This window comes from Fringilla coelebs (genome assembly GCF_963513975.1).
Source record: "Fringilla coelebs genome assembly, chromosome: 2".
Lineage (NCBI taxonomy): Eukaryota > Metazoa > Chordata > Aves > Passeriformes > Fringillidae > Fringilla > Fringilla coelebs.
Genome location: NC_140029.1, coordinates 26,728,341 through 26,747,325, shown reverse-complemented (window position 1 = coordinate 26,747,325; position 18,985 = coordinate 26,728,341). Strand labels below are relative to the sequence as shown.

At 40.9% G+C, this 18,985-nt stretch overlaps 1 protein-coding gene across 5 annotated transcripts in view; it reads right to left on the bottom strand.

Annotated features, from left to right (window-relative positions):
- The window catches only part of TFDP1 (transcription factor Dp-1), a 37,831-nt gene extending 18,969 nt beyond the window's left edge, over window positions 1-18,862 (bottom strand). For 2 of the 5 annotated variants that reach the window (XM_084226772.1, XM_084226776.1), the window contains exons 1-3: window positions 18,116-18,255; window positions 17,250-17,331; window positions 4,540-4,606 (exon numbers count right to left, since the gene is read on the bottom strand). In XM_084226772.1, the coding sequence (XP_084082898.1) occupies window positions 4,540-4,606; window positions 17,250-17,261 (79 nt within the window). In that variant the 5' untranslated portion in view covers window positions 17,262-17,331; window positions 18,116-18,255. Of the gene's footprint in view, window positions 1-4,539; window positions 4,607-17,249; window positions 17,362-17,485; window positions 17,609-18,115; window positions 18,256-18,773 lie in introns of those variants that run through there. The other 3 variants (XM_084226775.1, XM_084226773.1, XM_084226774.1) reach the window with 3 other exon arrangements.
- Between the last annotated feature and the right edge of the window lie 123 nt (window positions 18,863-18,985).

Sequence of the window (18,985 nt, the reverse complement as noted above, 5' to 3'; positions counted from 1 at the left end):
AGAGAAGATCCAACTTTTCTTTCTGAGTAACTTAGTTAAACTAAGAGCTTCAATTTCAATACAATATTAAATCCACTGGTTACCTTTTCCCTCTGACTCATCTGAAGCAAATAATTTCTTTCATCCAAATTTCTCCACAAGTGAGGAGCATGATTAGACTTGAATAGTGCTCTATTTAATACTTAAATATCAACACTCATTTGAATATGACAAGGACCAGAATGTAACAGTTTTCTTCAAAATGTAACCTCCAGAAACAGCAAAATTTCTCAGTTTCTAAAATTCATTGCCAAACAACCAATAGAAAACACAAACTCATAAGGAAGCTCAACTACTTTAGTCCCTATTAAAAATTCTTTCTATCCTTCCTATATGTATTTGCTAACTCTCAAAATTAATTAGCCAGTTGGAAACCACCTTCCTGGTTACCAAGAAAAACAAACCTTTCACAGTAATACTGGTTTTTCAGGGCTATATGGAGTGTTACACTCCAGCAACAGAAATACACAGGGGTATCAGAAAACATGGGCAAATTTACAGGCAACTTCTTCTGGAGCCTGCACAAGCACTGGAGGAAACACAAACTGCCATCTCATTTCTACCACAAATAGGTTGATACCTCTTACTTCACTCACTAGAGATGGTTTTGAATAAATTTTTAGAGCATTTTCTAGAAAGGTATTTTATGTGCATGACTAATTTATTCAAAATTGCATGCATTACTCATAAACAAACCTTTGTGGGGTTGTTGTTTGGGATTTTGGGGCTTGTTGTGTTTTTGTTTGGGGTTTTTTACTGTTTTTTCCTCTTAAAACAAATAAAGTCTGTCTCTGCTTTAAAACACAAATCCTAATCTGGAGTTCATGGCTGAGACCAGTCTTTCTGAGATCAGTCTCCATGAGATAGTGGAAGCATGTGCCCATTTGCTAAAGCAAAAAGGTTGTCTACACTGGTAGCCTGTTTCTGTCAGCAGACATTATTGACCAGTCAGGGAATGAGTGTATGGATAAGACTTGCATGCAGAGATTACTCTGTAACATACCCTCTCTATTCCAAATCTTTAGGACTTCTTGAGCAAGAGGTTGTTCAGCATAACTGTTCAGCAATATGGCGATGTCCCCTCTTTATTATTCATCTAAGAAACAACAGCAACATAACCCCACCACCAAAACTGAAGTCTGAAAAGAATTTATCCAGTTACCATATTTCTGCCAGTAGAGATTAAAAATTTACAGAAGCTCATTCACAGCCCATTTTGAAAGCACTGCAACAAATCTCTTCAATTTGTGAGAATTTTTGCATCATAACTGGTTCTGGCCAGAAGAATCAATCTTTGCTTACCTCTCATACTTGAGTCACATACCTACCACTGAGTCACAAACCTTACAGACTGCTGACGACGATGTTACAGAACTGTTTCAGTAACAATATTCTGCTCTTTCTCTTTAATCCTGTTTTTGCAAGCATGTCCTTATGACCCAGCACACAAGTAATTTGTTGTCCTCTACCATCCCCCTAAAACCTTTATTCCTCGGACAGCTGAACTCCTCCTCCTTTCACATCTGGCTAGCAACAAGTAGAAACTGAAGCAAGTAACAGATTTCTTGTTGGATTTTCTTCTCAATTCGCTGAGTTTCAAAGTTGGACTTTTCCAAAACTATGATGGAATACACCCTCTGGTATTATAATCCAATGACTTTGAGTGCTGTAGGAGCAATAAGAAGAATGAACTTCAAAAAGTAGCCAGGCTCCTGCATTCTCCCTCAAGAGCCTGCCCCATTACTGTTGTCAAGGGCAGCAGATTGGGCTAAACAAACCACTCATCTGACACAGTAGGGAGATTCGACCCCACAACCAATATCAATCATGCAATATACTCTCCATCTCTTCTTGTGATTGACTCACAACTTCTAGAAAAGAAATACAAAGAAAAATACAAAATTTCTTTCCTTAAAAGAAATACAAATTCAAAGGGGAAGATGAAGACAAAAACAAAACAAAAAACCCAAAGAAACAAACAAAAGCACCAAATAAAAACTTTTAATGATGACCACCAGATAAGAACACAAAGATTTTTTTCACTAACCACCTTCAACTCCCCCGAAAAAGTATACCAGATACACTTCTGCTAGCCTATGGAAAGCTTACTCCATGATTGCTCTAGACTGAATCCTTTCCATCATGAAATTAAGAGAAATTTTGCACAGATTTTAAGAAATAGCAGAGGACAGCACATTGTTGCTATAATGGCATACAATGCAGACGGCTAGTTTTACAGAGAGCATAGTACTTTTCTTTGTTGTTTAAATACTGCACAAAACCCTCTAAAATTATAAAAAGTGGCAAAGGAAAAAAGTACTACTTTAGTGAATAAATTCTGATACATATCTGAGTACTTTAGTGACAAATATTTGCAAATTTAAGCTCTGATTAAGACTACAGAGCCTGCACATGAAACACAGACAAGCTAGGGACAAAATCCACAAACTGATGAAGCTAAGAGAAATAGCTGTTTCTTCTCAATATTAAGTTACTATTAACTTCACAGAACTCCCCTAAAAGCAATGAGCTGCAGAAATGGGCTGGGGATAGTTCAGTTTGCTGCATTATACATTGAGAGTAGAGAGCTCCACCCTCAAACTGGACAAATTGCAGAGCTATAATAAACTATTTAATAATGTGAATTTATTTACAAAATTCTATAAGCAATAAAATGCCCTCCAATTTGAGGAGTTCTACTTAAAGAGCTATGTAATACTGGAAGAGTCATATTTCCAGTTCTTGCTGTCTAGACTGCACTGTTTTGACTAGGTCTCCACTGACTGCAATAGGGTCTAGATGCCTACGTGGGTGTAAAATGTACCCTCCTAAAGTACCTGCCCTGCAAAAAAATCACTTTTACTGCCCACAGGATTAGGACATACAGTACAGCTGTTAAGGATCAGGTACCTACTTGCACACTTGTCTAGCTCAGGGGGGTGTGACTGTGTTTACAGAAATACACCTCTGCCAGTTAATACATGTCTTTACTCAACCCTTAGTGCCCCCTCCACCAAATGCAGAACAGGACAGATTAGTGGGATACCCCCCCCCCCTTCTGTAAAGCAATGTATATTTTAGACAGGGAAAGGTCCAAGACAGTGTCTAGGTAGATGCCAGTAAAATACCTGCTGTACTTAGTGGTGGTGACAGAAGCTAAATGGTTTCCTGGAATGGTATACAAAATATTAGAGCAGTAATACTAAAGGAGTTCACCTGAACTGGACTACAGGTTAATCTGGGAGTACTGGAGTATTCCAACAATGCTTAAAGCCAGTAGGTTAGTCAACAGTAAGGTTTACAGACAGTAAGCAGACGACTGTGCTAATATAAATTTCACCTTACTTCATAGAGCCTATCAAAGGACACCATCTGTCACACACAAGAATAAAGCAGACTGTCATTATTTGGAAGCAACAACAAAGGGAAATGGCCATCTCACTAAAAGATATTGTGAGGTGCTTATGAACCAAACATGATGTTGCGCAGAAAAATTAGTGATCTCTCCATACAAAAATGACTGAGAATCACACATACTGTTTTAGTCACTTGTATTCAAGAAAGTTGATGAAGGCAATCAAACAGGCTCAAAGGATACAGTAAGGAAAACACAGGGGACAAAGAGCACATCTGATGAGCAATCTAGGAAACAGTGGCTAGCTGGCTGTCAAACTACTAGACTGTTAAGATACTCAGTTGTTATTTGCAAAGAATATACTTCAGCGGAATTAGAGCAGAGTTCTACAGTCTCACTTTGCAAACAGCCCTCCTGTAAGAATACATGAAATGTAGTCTTCAAACATAGCATAATCACTTTACAGAAGAGGTTACATGGCACAGCTGTCCAGAACTGCAGGTGGCTGGAACTCAGCGTGGCTTCTGGTTTTTCCCCCAACTATGCTAACTGGGAAAGTGCAGCTCCTAACACCCCAAATGCTTAGGCACTCTCAGTTCTTAAGTTCACGTATCAAATTCAAGTTCAAATTTATATCTTGTGTTTTATTAAGTTGCTTAATGACACTACAGTATCATACATGCACAGGCATTATCTGCAAGACCAAAACAGTTCTGTTCACAATATATTTTGAGATAAGCTTGCAGGAGAGTGGATGCACTATCATAAAAACTGTCATAAGCCATTTTAAACTTCTACCCGCCTGCATTTTTTTTCCATTTTCTAAAACACAGTACCCCAAAGATGCTTCAGAACATCCTGGTCTTTATTCTTCAGCACAACCTACACTAAGGAGAGCACATGTAGGACAAACCACCACTGAACTGCACCTGTAGTTTTAGGACAATTATAAACCACAGCAAACCTACAGTTTGCTTACTGTAACTTAAGAACTTAAGAAAAACTTTATAACTTAAGAAAAACTTTACATATAACTTAAGAAAAACTTTACAAAAACTATGCTAAGAAAGCAGTTTAATGCCAGTAAAATGCATAGCAACTAAAAATCAAGAAATGGAGAGTCTTACTAAGAATTGTGTTCTTACCTTTTCCAGGACTTAGGTTTTGGTCTATAAACACCTTAAGCTCTCCATTGGCTTCAATTAGTCCAGCCTGTTAAAGAAAGCAACTTTTATTAATTTTACAAACACAGACAGCCTTTTATTGGTAAAGATGAACGGTATCTTACCAGTAGCCTCTACTGCTACCATTCTCATTTTGTCACAAACCTGCCATTATGAACTGTTTGGGGTATAGCACTTGTAAAACTTTAAAGTCTTGATTTTATAAATGCCATATTCTTTAAGAACAAACAGAAAGTAAGTTTACACCTACTTTGCTATTTGTGTCCTAAGCTCTTACAGTGTGTATGCACTGTTTTAACAGACAACTGCAACTACACCTTTCTCTCTGTAGATACTACTCACCTAATACACAAGGTAAAAATATTACAGCAAAAACAGCACAGGCAGTGGAGAGTGCCTGGGCCATTTTAATCAGAAAAAATATCATTAATAATAAATATTGAGCCTTTCAATTACTATTTTTTTAAAGATCAGAACACAAACCTCTAAAATGAAAAAGCTATAGGGTGATATAAAGTTTAAAAAGTCATCACCATCCTCTGAGAAGCCTCACAGCAGTGATTACTTTCAAAATACTATTAACTGAATGGAGGACAGGATGCAGTAATTTCTTTGTACCTGCAGACAGAACAGTTCTGAAAAAACATTTAATGAACACAGGACACACTGTTTCCATTTAGAAACAACAGCAAGAAAGTCAATACCTGTACTTAAGCACAGTGTAGCATATGGAGTTCCAGGGCTGAAAAGTCCGGAGCTGCATTTTGCACACTGCGGGTTACTGGCATCCCTGAGCAAGGATGGAGGGCTTTGCTGACAGCCGAAGCAGCAAAACCTTCCCCATTCCAAACAAGTCTACCTGAAGAGCCCGGCTTGAGATCTGCCAGCGGTTTGGGAAAACAAGGAAGCCACTAGGTGATGCTGTGGAGCCACTATTATCCAGGTATATCAGACCAAGGATTTCTTACCAAAGACAGGGAACTTTAAGAAACTTTCTCTCCTCAGTGAATGGGGAGAGAAAATGATGGAACATAGGAGACGAGCTGGAATAAAGGCATAAAGAGCAGTGCTGCTGCCTGTAATGGCATGGCAGCAACGAGGACCTGGATGCATAGAGAAACGGTAAGTGGGCAGAGAGTAGAAGTGATGGATAGAATGAAAAGTCTGTGGCAGTTCTGTCCTCCATTCCCCCCTCCTAAAAAGTAACACAACAGCATAGTTCTAGAGAGGCCCAAACAACTTTTCAGTTGTTCCAGAACACTGCCTGTCCTCCTTGCCCACAGCAGGGATTTCTAAGACCCACTTGAACAAAGGATGGTTTTACCACCCTGTTCCCAGGCACCAGAACTCTTTATAAGCCTCACTCTTTATCATGCTTAACCACCTAATTCAGAAAGGCAACAGACTACATCACACACCTCCAAAGTAAAAGGTATACTCATCAACATGAGACCAGCACTGTGTACAAAGATGTTGTTAGGGCTACAATATGGCAGCATGACATTCCAGAACACTGGAACTCCATGGGAAAACATGAAGGAAGATTTTTGGCTGTTACCTTTACTCCCATTCTATCTAAATTTCGAAACAGAAGTGTTAAACCACACAGGAAGTGCAGTCTCATTGTCATAATTTCTTTCAATGCAGTACTTGAGTTTGTATTCCACAGCAGAAAGAGGCTTGCACTCAGGACACCTGCAAATTCTTTTTTCCATGAGAATAAATAATGATTATAAATGAGACTGGAAAAGCATTTAATATATTGTGGTTTTCATCAGAAAGCCACCACGAAAATGGCTATTTTAATCTGTAATGTCTTTCTTTTAAGCATACGAATTTAATAATTTTGAATTATTAAATCCATTTCTTGGTTTAATATGCAAAGGCAAACACCTGCACCAAGTGCATGTCAGTTACAGTGATATTCCAAACCCAAATATTTAAGCAGTGATATTCAACTAATTTAAGTATTAATGCAAATCACTATTTCAGTAATTGAAAAATTAGGCAATTCAGTAATCAACTACTTATTGGTTCCTTCCATTTTCTATTTTTTTCAAATTAGAATGTCTCCAGTACAATCTTTTTGATTCATTTTAAGTAAATAAACCAACATCATAGTATAAAATAATCTCATAAGCTTCAAGTCTTTTTCTGCATAATGAAAACATGCAGTGAAAAAATATTACCCAAAACAATATGCAACTCCAAAGACCGTAATTTAATCTAGCATTACAAAGGTTCAGGTTAATGATACATGCCCTATACCATGCTTTTGTGAAACTGAAAGCACAAAGTCACTGAAAAACTAGAAAACATTTGGGAAAAAACACCACACTTAATCAATGAAAGAAAACAAACTGGGAACATTCAGAGAAAAGCAATCACTGGATAACAAGCAGGATCTCCTCAGGTATCACAATTCTAATGAGCAATACAGAAGTAACAGTTTCACCACCTTTCTACCAGTGTCTTAGTAAAGGTTCACCTCTAGCAGTTAAAATGGCACATATTCAACTCATTTGTAAGCATTTACCCAGAAAGACCCCAGAAAGCTATTTGGAAAGAAAACCATGTATCCCACAGCAAAACAGAACCCCCAGCTGCTATTATTCATAGTGAAAATTCTGTTATTCCACCCCCAGTATGTTGTTCACACTGCTGAACACACTTTTCAGTTTTGCTAAGGTGAGCAAAACTTATAGCTGGTTGAAGGGACAAGTTTTGATCAAAGAAAACTGAAAAGCAAAACTTCCATCCAATACAGAATTCTGGTGTCTCTGTTCTGAAATGGAAACACTACACAAAACATCTCTCAGTATGAGTTTTGAGGACATTCTCCCTGTTTTTCAAGCCAGGTTATTTTGGAGGAAGCACCAGGATTACTCCTCTAGGACCAATGTAGTATAGCACCCAAAAGAAAGAAAAAAGACAAAAATGTGACTATGGCTCCCATTCCATATGTTATAGCTGCAGACTCACAATGAACCAAAAAAAAAAAAGAAAAACCCAAAACACCACCAAAACCAACACCCTCCCTCCCCCACAAAAACACCCACCCAGGAAAAAGTATAGGATTTTCCCCAATGGAAAGATAACTTTCTGTCAGGAAGGGTTTAGACATCAAGGAAATTCTACTTACTGATGAAAAAATACACCTAGATTTCAGGCCTTATCAAGCTACTTGTAACAAGGTATTTGGATTTTTACTATTTTCCCATGTATTCTTTTTGTATTCCACAGTTTCTTCTTATCTTCTCATGATTCTCAATCTCAAGATGCATTACATCCTTTGATGGTGATCCTGGGGCTGCTTGAAATAATAATGCTCTTTATATCTGATTTTGAAAGCTTAATAAGTGTGTTCAACTTCACAATTCAGCAAAGTTGTCCTCTTTGAAGACATATGTTGGCTATGTCTACTTCTCTACAGCTACAAAAAGAAACCCCTGAAACCCTAAACAGACAGCAGATACAGATACAGCCTTCATCCTTCACACACTACAACAAAGCCAACACTGATTTTAAAAATAGTTTTTGACATCCAACACAGCATCTAAGCTATAATAACTTAGTGTCTTTCCACAGAGCACCAGAAAGGAAGGTAAAGCCCACTGGCCAAATCAGTAGATCTGGTAATTTGAATTGCAGAAACTGTGGTGGAGTGGAGATCCCAACCATCACCGAGGTTTGGTCTCAGCTCATTGTTTAGAGCACCTAAGGAAAAGAAATTAACTGAAAAACTAAACATAAAAAAAAATCAACTAAGGTTAGGTTTAGCCTGCTATGAGATCATCGGCAGTCCTAAGGACTGGGAAGTCTATTTCTGTTTTGTTTACCAGTGAAAACTGAAAAGCACTACAAGTGCCCTCAGCCTGAAAATCAGTAAACTGGGAACTTTTTGTTGAGACTGAAGTTAAACTGAAACAAAATTTTTTGAAGATGCAGAGAATTTCAGTTATTAAAAAATCCCTAAAGATTATGAGAGAATAATTTAGTATCTTACTAACAAGCTACTATTTGCACTCTCTGAAGTTATGCACTAGAAAATCAACATCCTTACAACAAAAATATAACTTCTTCCACAGCTTTCTAGCCTTGCAATTCAATTTGTTAATAAAAACTGGCATCAAATTATTCACTGACCCTTTAAACTAAACAGGAAAATATGCAAGGTGAATTTGGACTAAAGGACAAAGAACCCATAAAAGCAAGAAGTTTATCTGACAAAACCAAGACTGAACAAGTACATGGGCTATATATATCAGATTTAACCTGAGAGGCACATAGCCCCACACTACTTCAAATAAGTATGGGGAAGAGAAGGGTGCTTTTGTGCCACAGAAATCCCCCTTCTACTTTGCTTCTAAGTAATGAGCCCATTTTAAGAACACTACCTGAAAAAGTGCTGGAAGAAGAGCAAAAAGGGTAGAGATGCATGGAAACAGAGGTACCTGCTACAGGGTTGATTCTCAGAACAGGAATTTTCAGTTGTTAACAGCAGATCCAGCCCACAGAGCATGGAGGCACAGGACTTTCACAAAGAGATACAGGTGCCAAAGATACAAGAATGGTTAAAGAACGGGATTCGGAATGGGACAGTCTGAAAATGAGACAATTTTGGGACTGGCTGGAAAAGACACAAAAAATGAGCTAGAAAATCAGATGGAAGATGGCAGAATTGGAGTGGAGGTAGAGAAACTATGAGTCACTGAAAAAGTACAGGCAATGCAACTGATGGGAACCTAAGAGAGCTTTAATGGAACAATGAGATCAAATCCTGTGAGAAGAAGGGAAGAACATGGGAAGTGGGAAATGAACACAACCTGAACTACAACTGAAAGGGGAAATAAGTTGGAACTCGGACAGAGAAGTTCAAAACAAATTAGGAAAGAAGCAGCGACGACAGAACCAGAAAATGGAGGAATTGTGAAAGAAAAGCATTTCCACCCAGAGCTTGTTGAGGCATTTGGTGCTGTTGGGTTGATGGTTGGACTTCTTGATCTTGGAGGTCTTTTCCAACCATAACAGTTCCACAATTTCATGACCAAGATGATACCTCTGCTGTCTACAGGCATTTGCAAAGCCAAGTAGCAAACAACCACCCACGTGTGCAAAACTGCAACTAACTCCATCCATGATGATCCCTAGTCATTTTAAAGGCAACATGTCCAAAGGCTCCATTTTGCCATGCCATTTTACTGTGGGCCACTTTATTGACAATGCAGGGTTCCTTTTTTTGTTTGCCTCATTTCAGTATCAGGAAGCAACAGAAAAAAAGCAAAGTTACAAAGTAAAGTGGAATAAAGCTTATAAGCAGAAATAAACAACCTTATTTTAACACTGCTTAAACAACCTTTATTCTTCTTTCATCCCTATCCATATGCAAATGTCATTTATAAGAAGATGATAATGAACTACTTTCCCCATTGTTCCTCATCTCATGCAGGGACCAGAGCAAACATGCTCTGGGAATGAACTATTAAGCAACTGCAAAAGATTATGATGAGATATCCATTTCATTTTTTTGCAAAAATTAAAGGGCAATCAAGATATTAAGTAGAGGAATATTGTAGAAAAGGGCAAAAAGTTCTTAAATTTAAAACATTTGCATTTCAATTTGAAAATGAAGCCAGTGAGAACTATTCTTTACTGTATAAATTGCATAAAAATGTTTGAACTTGGGCTACAGGAGTCTAATTGTTCAAAATTCTCAGATGTGTTGTTTTACTGTGTTTTAGTAGCCTTTTTCTGGAACAGAGATAATCATATCACATCCTCAGATCATGGCAGTATCTTCAAGATTAATGTGTCTGCCAACCACTCAGCAATGGGCTACGCTATAGAAATGAGCTTTCCAAAGACTATTTTGGCATTTTTAGCACCTTAACTAACAAGGCATAGCCAAAGCACTAAAACAAAGGTCTGGATACCACAGATTTGTGAAGGCAAAAAGCTAAATACAAGTGAGAAGTTCAGTCAAGCATTGTCAATACAGGCTCTGCTGATACTGTGGGAAAGCTAGACACTAAGCAATACACCCAAGATCTCCTTTATTGCAGAATATGTCAAGACCATCAGCTTCTTGGCTTTTCTTTCTGACAAGAGCAACACATCCAGAATGCAGCACAAGAACTCACTTTGAAGACAAGTCAAATGGTGGTCCTGTCTAATCAGCCAACAGATCAAAAACACCTCAAGAGTGAAAAGTCACTCCATGGTGTTGCTTCTTACAGTTATTCAATTGCTCAAGTGATAAAATCTTTGCAAAATTTAAAGCTGATGTCCCCAAAACTAACCATGAAGCTGTAAGAACAAAGCAGAATTGAATGTGAGACTCCTAGCAGCGAGTATGACATCAAAGCACTGTTTTTCCACTTTTACCACATAAATTAGCCAGAAAATAAAATCATCATTAGCATCCTCCTGGACTAAATAATCACATGTGGAGGTACCAGCAGCAGCCACTTCCACAACTACATCCTGCAAGCATTCTAGGTTTGACCCTAAGAGACTGTTGTTTTCACAGCCAAACCAAGACTTCAGAGCATCTTCTTCATCAACACCTGAACCACAGCTGAAATCAACACGTAACATTACACAGGACCCCACCAGAACCATTTGCCTCACCAACCTCCTCATCAGTGTATTACAAGGCTAGAGTAGCCCACAGTGCAACTTTCAACCAAGCCTGTGTAACCAATAATGCAATACTGGAACTCTCAGCAAACATAATGTAACACAAGACAAGTAGCCAGAAGCATTTTTTGGGGAACATGGACCACTGTCCGTCCTTAAAGTCAAAGTCTCTGCTACCTGAGAACTGTTTCAATATAGACAACATTTAGCAAAGATTGATTCACTCCTCTTCCCACTCCTAATTAGCCATAATAAATCTCCATTAATAGATAATCACACAATCAAATGCAAACATTAAAAACAACTGATCCCCAGTGTAACTTAACTTCTAAAATCTGCATTTTTGTTGAGCCTGTTGCCACCATAGTGTAGTTATTCAGTAAAATACTGCAACATACCTATATAAAGCCACTACCATTAACTGGCACATACAATTAATAAAGTTTAACACTTACAGGCTACAAGAAAATGCTTCATTTAGGCAAATAAATTGGCAAGGTGACAGGCAACTTCTGAGCTGCTATTTCCTGATTTTATAATACAAACCAACATAGGAAAAAACCAGCTCTGACTGCATGCCTGGAATGTATAAAAGAGAGCTTAAAGATCACTTTCCTTTTGCCTTCTTTGAAAAGGCAAATTAAAAAAATTAGCAACGTTCAAAATCCCGAACAGAGATGCCTTTTTGGATGACCTAATTTCGTAATATTATTTGATCACTAGTTTGCAAACTTCTGGACATGTTAGAACTCACTAAAGACAAACAGAAGTAGATCAAGCTACTGAACTAAAATGATATCAAAGAAGGTGCATGACCATTTGAGATTCCTCAAAGACTTAACTTCTCTAGTCTGCCTCAATGAAATTTCCAGTACATAACCCAAAAATAAAGATAAAAGAAGAAATGCATGCTGGTATTTTAAGAAAAGTCTGAAAAATATTTTTAAGATTTCTCATTACTTTCTAGGGATTGAAAATGCATCATGTAAAAAAGGTCCAAAATAAAGTGGTTTTCCTAGTTCCATTGGGTTCTTGTTTTCAATCCATCCCAAACTACTTTTTTTGACTTGCTCAAGTTTGATGTAGAAACATCACATGGAAGTTATTAAAAAGTACAACTTCTGCGGCAAAAAATTAATACAAAAGCACAGATTTTGATTTTCCACAAAAACAGCAGCCCTATTAACCTATCCAGTAAAACTGGGTGAAGAAACCAGCTCACTGTGGGTGTTTAAAGATATTCTTTGAGGAAAATATTTAACAATACTGTGAAATAAATCCATTAGATTCAACTACATACCAGAATGCATTCTGAGTACTCAACTAGAATAAACCACCAGAATTAATTCCCACATCTGTACATCTCTTAAACAGTAATGTTAGATCAGGTGACAAACTTATTGCACTTTTTATGGTGTGTCCTCTTATTTCCAGATGCTCATGGAGCTTCCTTTGCAAAACTGGATATATGTGCCATATCTACTACTCAGTAAGATTCATGAAAGTACCATAAAAAACTAAAAAGACACAGCAATTTTTATGCAAACTAGGGATCAAGAGAAAAATCCCTCATAAAATAATTCAAGTAGAAGATGACAGTAGAACATAATTTTTAAGAATAAATTTTAAAAATCTAATTTTAGAACAAGCGGTTCCAAAGCCAACACCACTGTCAATTACCAATGAAACAGTAACTCAAGAACAATTCTCAAGAAAGGTATTTTAGTCTGTGAGAAGTTCTGAAGGCTAACAGTGGTACGTCAGTTTCAAAAGTTTTTTTAAGTTTTTTCCCCAACTTCAGGTTCTCTGTGCACAATTCACAATTTAGGTTTTACATGGCTTGAAGCAGTCCATCCACTAATGGTGAACAACAGAAACAATCACTAACAAGAGGATTAGATAAGAATATCTCATTTATATGACTCACCTATTCTGATAAGTGCAATTTTGGAGATCAGAAGGAACTGTACTCATTCCTTTTATCCAGCCCCTTTCTCTTCAATATTCACTCTAACAGCATGCATTAGACTATCCTCAACAACAGATCCAGTTCCTGCAAGTGGTTGTATTAAGAGTACAGAAATTCAGCAGAAAATAAACTCTGCTGTTCCTGCTTTTTTCCTCCTATGTAACACTGAGTCTTGGAGAAAAGTTCCACAAGCTCCTCTTTCCTTATGGCTCCTTGAGAGGCCTCAACAGTCCAGCACTGACAGAAGTAATAGAGGGGAGAAACATGATCACCACAAGTTGGATCTTCAGCCACACTACAGAAGCTGGTACTTAAATAGTGGAAGGTACATTAACCAACGCTACCAAAAAAAGTATTTATCATCTTAATTTACAGATAATTCTCAGCATATAACTGAATATAAAAGTGGCCAGCAAGCAGTGTGGAAGCTGGAAAAAAAATTAATGTATCAAATTTGCTTTCTTGCTACAGTAATTCCTTCTACTTCATTCAATGCAGCATCCTGGCTAGTTTTAGGCATGCCAAGGGTGGACGGGTGACCACTGCACACAGGGAACTGCTTTCCCCCCAGTTATTACCCCCATGAATCCAGTAAGGAGAACAAGTAGACTAAGGACCTTGACTGTTCATTTGGCTCCTTCAGCTCCTGCCTGGAAGGTGCCACATTTGTAAGTAGTGGAAGAGTTCACAGGAAATGAGGCAAACTCAGAGCAACACTGATTAACCAGAAAGAGGAGCTCTGGCTAAGATGAAGTTTCTGGAGACTGTCCATATGGCAATGACCAAGAAACTTCCCACACAGTGCAAATGTAGGTGTAAAACTGTACCAAAAACTACTGACCTCAACTTGTCATCCAGATTCTGAAAAGCAATGCAATGATCCCACTCTCAAGGTATCTAAGTCCTTGAGATACAGCAATTGCTGTTCTCCTGTCCACACCGATTTTTTTTTTTTTTTCTAATTACACAAAATGTAAAGTCTTTCTAGGAAATAAAAGGTCCTGAATTGAACTGAATTCTAACAGAATCTGTCTGATTCTGTTAGAATTGCTTCTCAGCTTCACTGGTGCTCATAAACTCAAAAAATAGCTATGCTTTTTATTACCAGATCACACTGGAAAATGAGTGCTTCTTTTTTTTGCCCTTTATCTTTAGTGCACTTCAGATCCCCTACCCAAAACATAAACTAATATACCCATGGATACTTTAACCCTCACAAGCTAGTATTTCTTTTTACATTACCATTTTTGAAGTTATCCAGCTATAACATTGTGATTATGCACTTAAACTCCACCTGCAGGCTCTTAATTAAGGTGCTATGTATGAATGAACCCTTTCCCCCCCCCCCCCCCATAGCTTCCTGACAACTGCTGAGGAAATCAAAGTATTTTGCATAAAACCCCAAAATATAAATGAAAAAAAAATTAAAATCAGTGTTTTGCTTCTTATTTTCTCTTGATTTTATGCTCTTAAAAGCCTTAGAGAGATACATTTTAAAGTAATACATCACAGAATTTAGACCTGGACCATATAGTTCATAAACATTATTTTGCCAGCTTACCTGATCACTACTTATGCAATTCTTTAATACTTCATAAAAACATTTCACTGGGTTTGCTAGTATTCTCCATCACATTCCCCAGTTTGTTCAATTATCAAGTAAAGTCTCAGTCTGCCAACTCTGACCAGTATTCAACTTTTCTAGCAGGTCTTATCAAATTATAATTTTTAAAAAGAGGCATCAGAAGAACTGGACAGGAACAATAAAAGGAAAAGTGCCCTCCTGCAGCAGGCAGGAAGAAGCATAAAGTAGGAGTGTGCTCTGTGGTGGAACACTGTCTCCACACCTTCCCTGGCGCAGGGCTCCCTGCCCCACTGTCAGCAGGGCGCACTGGGCGGCAGCACAGCACACCAGCGGGATGCACACCTCGCCTGCACTCCCAGGCTGGAGCACTCTGAACATGCCTGGCCATGGAAATGCCACCTGAAGCCCAGATTTAGGATTGTAGCAGCATAGCCCTTCCCACATCCATCTCAGCCATCTCAGCTCTGCTGAGAAAAAGGGAAGGAAGGGGCAGGAGCAATCATCAACTATGCCATCTTCTTCAGCACTACATCCCACAGACAGTTAGAGCACTTGATGGGTGACATGGCAGAACCACAAGCCATTAATCACAGCAATATTTTCATATCAGAATGTTTACATTTACAGCAACACAGGTTTTCAGACACTCAGTGCCCAGAAATTTAGTGATACTGTCTGTATCATGCTTAATTCCATTATTCTGCTTGAAAAAGAACTTGGACTTGGAACAAAAATATGGAAATAAATCTCTTCCCTTCTGAAAATTAAAATAAGTGTTATACCAATTAACATCTCTATGTTATAGCATTAAACCACAATTCATAGGGCTCACATACAGACCTAGAAATTTAAAACTTTCCAACACTCACTACACATTTTAGGTGTCATGTAATGGTGGGTACAGTCTGCAAAAAGGTAAGCAGTTCATATTTCTTCCCTGAGGCAGGTTTGAAGTATATGTAGATGTTTTTAAGAACAGGTTAGACAATATTCAGTTAAGATTTCATACCCTTTCTAGCTACCCAGCTCCAGTGCTCAAGTACACTTAAAATTTTACCTAAAACCTGACCTAGATTTTCATTCTTCCAAATTATTTTTATTACTTCTTTAATAAATATATTGAAAGCAATTTCTTTTCGAGTCTGTAGCACCTTCTCCCATTTCTTAAGTTTACTATGAAGTAGGTTATTCCTTCCTTTCTTCCTTAATTACTCCCTTTCCTAGAATAAACTAGATCTTTCAAAAACAAGGTTTGTTCTTAAAAGTCTCATTCTCACTTAGAACTAGCAGGACATTGATCTGTATTTCCAGGCGCTAGCAACTCTTCACTTACTTGATCTCTCTCTCAAAAGCTAATATTAAACAAATGCACTTTGGTATCTCATTTACTTTGAACTGGTTCAATTTCATCTCCTAGTCTAACACTCCACTTTCGTTTTCTTCCCGCTTATACAGCCTATCATTCCCTGAACTCTGCTATCTGTAATGTACTTGGCCACCCTTATCTCTTCCAGGCAAGCTTGGAGTGACTACGTATGTCTGGTTGCTTCTCCACACATTAAGATGTTTTTCAGCTGAACTACTAAAATTCCCTACAAGATTATTTTTTAAACCAATCACTCCTTCATGGAAACCCCCGCTAATTGAAGGCTGCAATATTCCACATTAGGCTGTAACCTGCTAACTAACCAGTGAGTTGTATCACTTTTCTTCAGCTTGCATGCTGTTGTTTTTTTAGGGGTTTTGGGGTTTTTTGAAGGGGGAGATATGGTCTAATTTGAATACAGACTAGTATATTGTCTTATTTTCAATAAGATGACATAAAAGCCCAATTATATTAGGTATAAACAATGACTGACATCTTAAAGGCAGAATAAACTGAATTTCTTTAAATGAGTACTGGAAGGGGTGAAGAGCAAACATGCTCCATGAGGCAGATCACAGAATCGAAGCTACAAACCTCAATGACAGCAGTAATGGAAATCTATGGTGAAAGTTCCCAAAGCCAGTTTCCACAGACACTAAAGAGCATCTTTTGGTAGACAGAGATAAACAGTGAACGCATATGGAGAACGAACCATCTTCCCTCACTGATGCCTTCTTGAACTCAAGGAAGGCAATGTTAGTTTACAATGGTAGTCAACGACAGCCCTGCCATCTGAACAACACGTGCTGGGTTTTTTTCAATCCAATCCAAACCCAAGCTCTTTTAGTGCTCAATATGAATGCACATAATGACAACGGCCCAAGTACTGTTATTAGCATAGGGAATTCTCAAGATTAATCACTCTGAAAAAATGGCAGCAGATCTGAAGCTGGTTTATGCTGTCTACAGGAAAACAGCCTAGGCTTGATGCACAGCGTAGATAAAGTTCCACATATTCATTAATGCCAGCTATTATAAAGCATGACCCCATTTGCTTTTGTTAATAAAAACATTCTATGCTTCCACATTTTATGCACTACAAATATACTTACATCTTTTGCCATGTTACCAAAGACTAAAAACCAGTCGTCTTAAAATCTTGATGGCTGCAGGACACAGGGACAATGCTATTTTCTGAAAAGCAGAAAGCAAAGACAGCACCAGCTATAAAAAAATTAAAGGAGGGAAAGTTTTTACAATTGAAATTATAGAATACTACCAAGTACAATTTAGGTTTCTTTTAAAAAAAACCCACGTTTTTAAAAAGGGAAAAGTTTCCCATCATCACCTTTTCGTCCCTTGAGCCCCACGCTCACGTGTGGGGGGCACTCCTTTCCCGACGGCGGGGGAGAGCCGTGCCCGGGCAGAGAGAGCCCTTCCCCCAGCCCGTGCCCGATCCCACGCGAGGCCGGTCCCTGTCCAGCTGCGCCCCTTCCAACACCGAGCGCCGGGCGCGGGCAGCGATCACGGCCTCCTCCTCCTCCCCACCCCCATTTCCAGCAGCAGGCACAAGTAGGCCCCAGGGGCAGCTCCCCCCGGGGCCTTCCAGCCCCGTTTTTCTCCTCCTCCTCGCAGGCGGACGGGCCGCGGCCGCACCGGGCGGCACAGACCGGCGGCCGCCCCTGCGCCTCGGGCACCCCGCGCCCGCCCGCGCCCCCCGACCGGGGCCTCACCGCCCGGGCAGAGCCCTGAGCCCCGCGCCGCCTCCCCCCGGCAGCGAGGGGCCGCGCTAATCGCCTCGGCGGCGGCGGGGGCGCGGGCAAGGGGGGACGCGCCCGGCGGCACCGCCGGCGGCCGCGGGGGGAAGGGGCAGCGGGCGGAGTGTGGGTCCGCGCCGTCCCCATCCCCATCGTGCCCGACCCGCCGCCGTCCCACGCAAGCCCCGGTGCTCCCATCCTCGGGCGCGGGCTGCCCGCACCTGAGCGGCCGAAGGCAGAGAGAGCCGGCTCCATCCCCCGCCGCCGCCCCGAGACAGGGACCCGGAGCGCGGAGCGGGAGCACCCCCCGCCCGCCGCCGCCGCGCTGCTGCCGCCGCTTCTGCTGCTGCCGCTGCGGAGGCGCCCGACTGCACATGTGCGGCGGCTGCGCGGGCCTGGCGGGAGGGGGCAGGGGCGGGGGGAGGCGGCGGGACACCGACATCGGCAGCCCGGGAACAGGGGAGGGAAGCAAGGAGGGAGGAGAGGGCACCGGCAGGGACCGCCTTTTCCCCCCGCGCTCCGGGGGAGGGGGTGCAGGGAGAAGAGGCGGCGGGGCAAGAGGGTCTCCCCCGGCGGGCTGTCACTTCCCAGCGCGCCTCTACCCCCCACCGGCCGCCAGCCCGCCGGGCTCCCGACCGCCCGCCCCCGCACGCCACGGCCCCGCACGCCGCGGCCCCGCACACCTGCCCAGCGCCGCTGCCGCCGAGGGGCTGCCGGCGGGAATGGGGGCGATGCGGGTAAACGAGGGGGGACGAGCGAGCGCAGCCATCCCCCCCCACCCTCCCACGGACCCTGCGCGCGCGACCTCGCCACTCTTCCCCCGTCTCTTCTTTTTTCCTTTTTTTAAAATAAAATTTAAAAAAAAAAATTGAAACTTACACTTTTGTGCGTCCCCCTGACGCTGCGCGCTGACGTCACGGGCGCGGCGCGCCTCGCACGGGCACACGCGGAGCGGCCAAGCCAACCCGCCCGCCCGCCGCTCCAAGGCGCGGAGGGAGCCGGGCATGGAGCATGCGCGGGATTTTCGCGCCTTCTTCCGACTCCCCGCCCGCCCCGCGGTGCCGAGCGGTGCCCGCGGGCGCGGCCGCGCT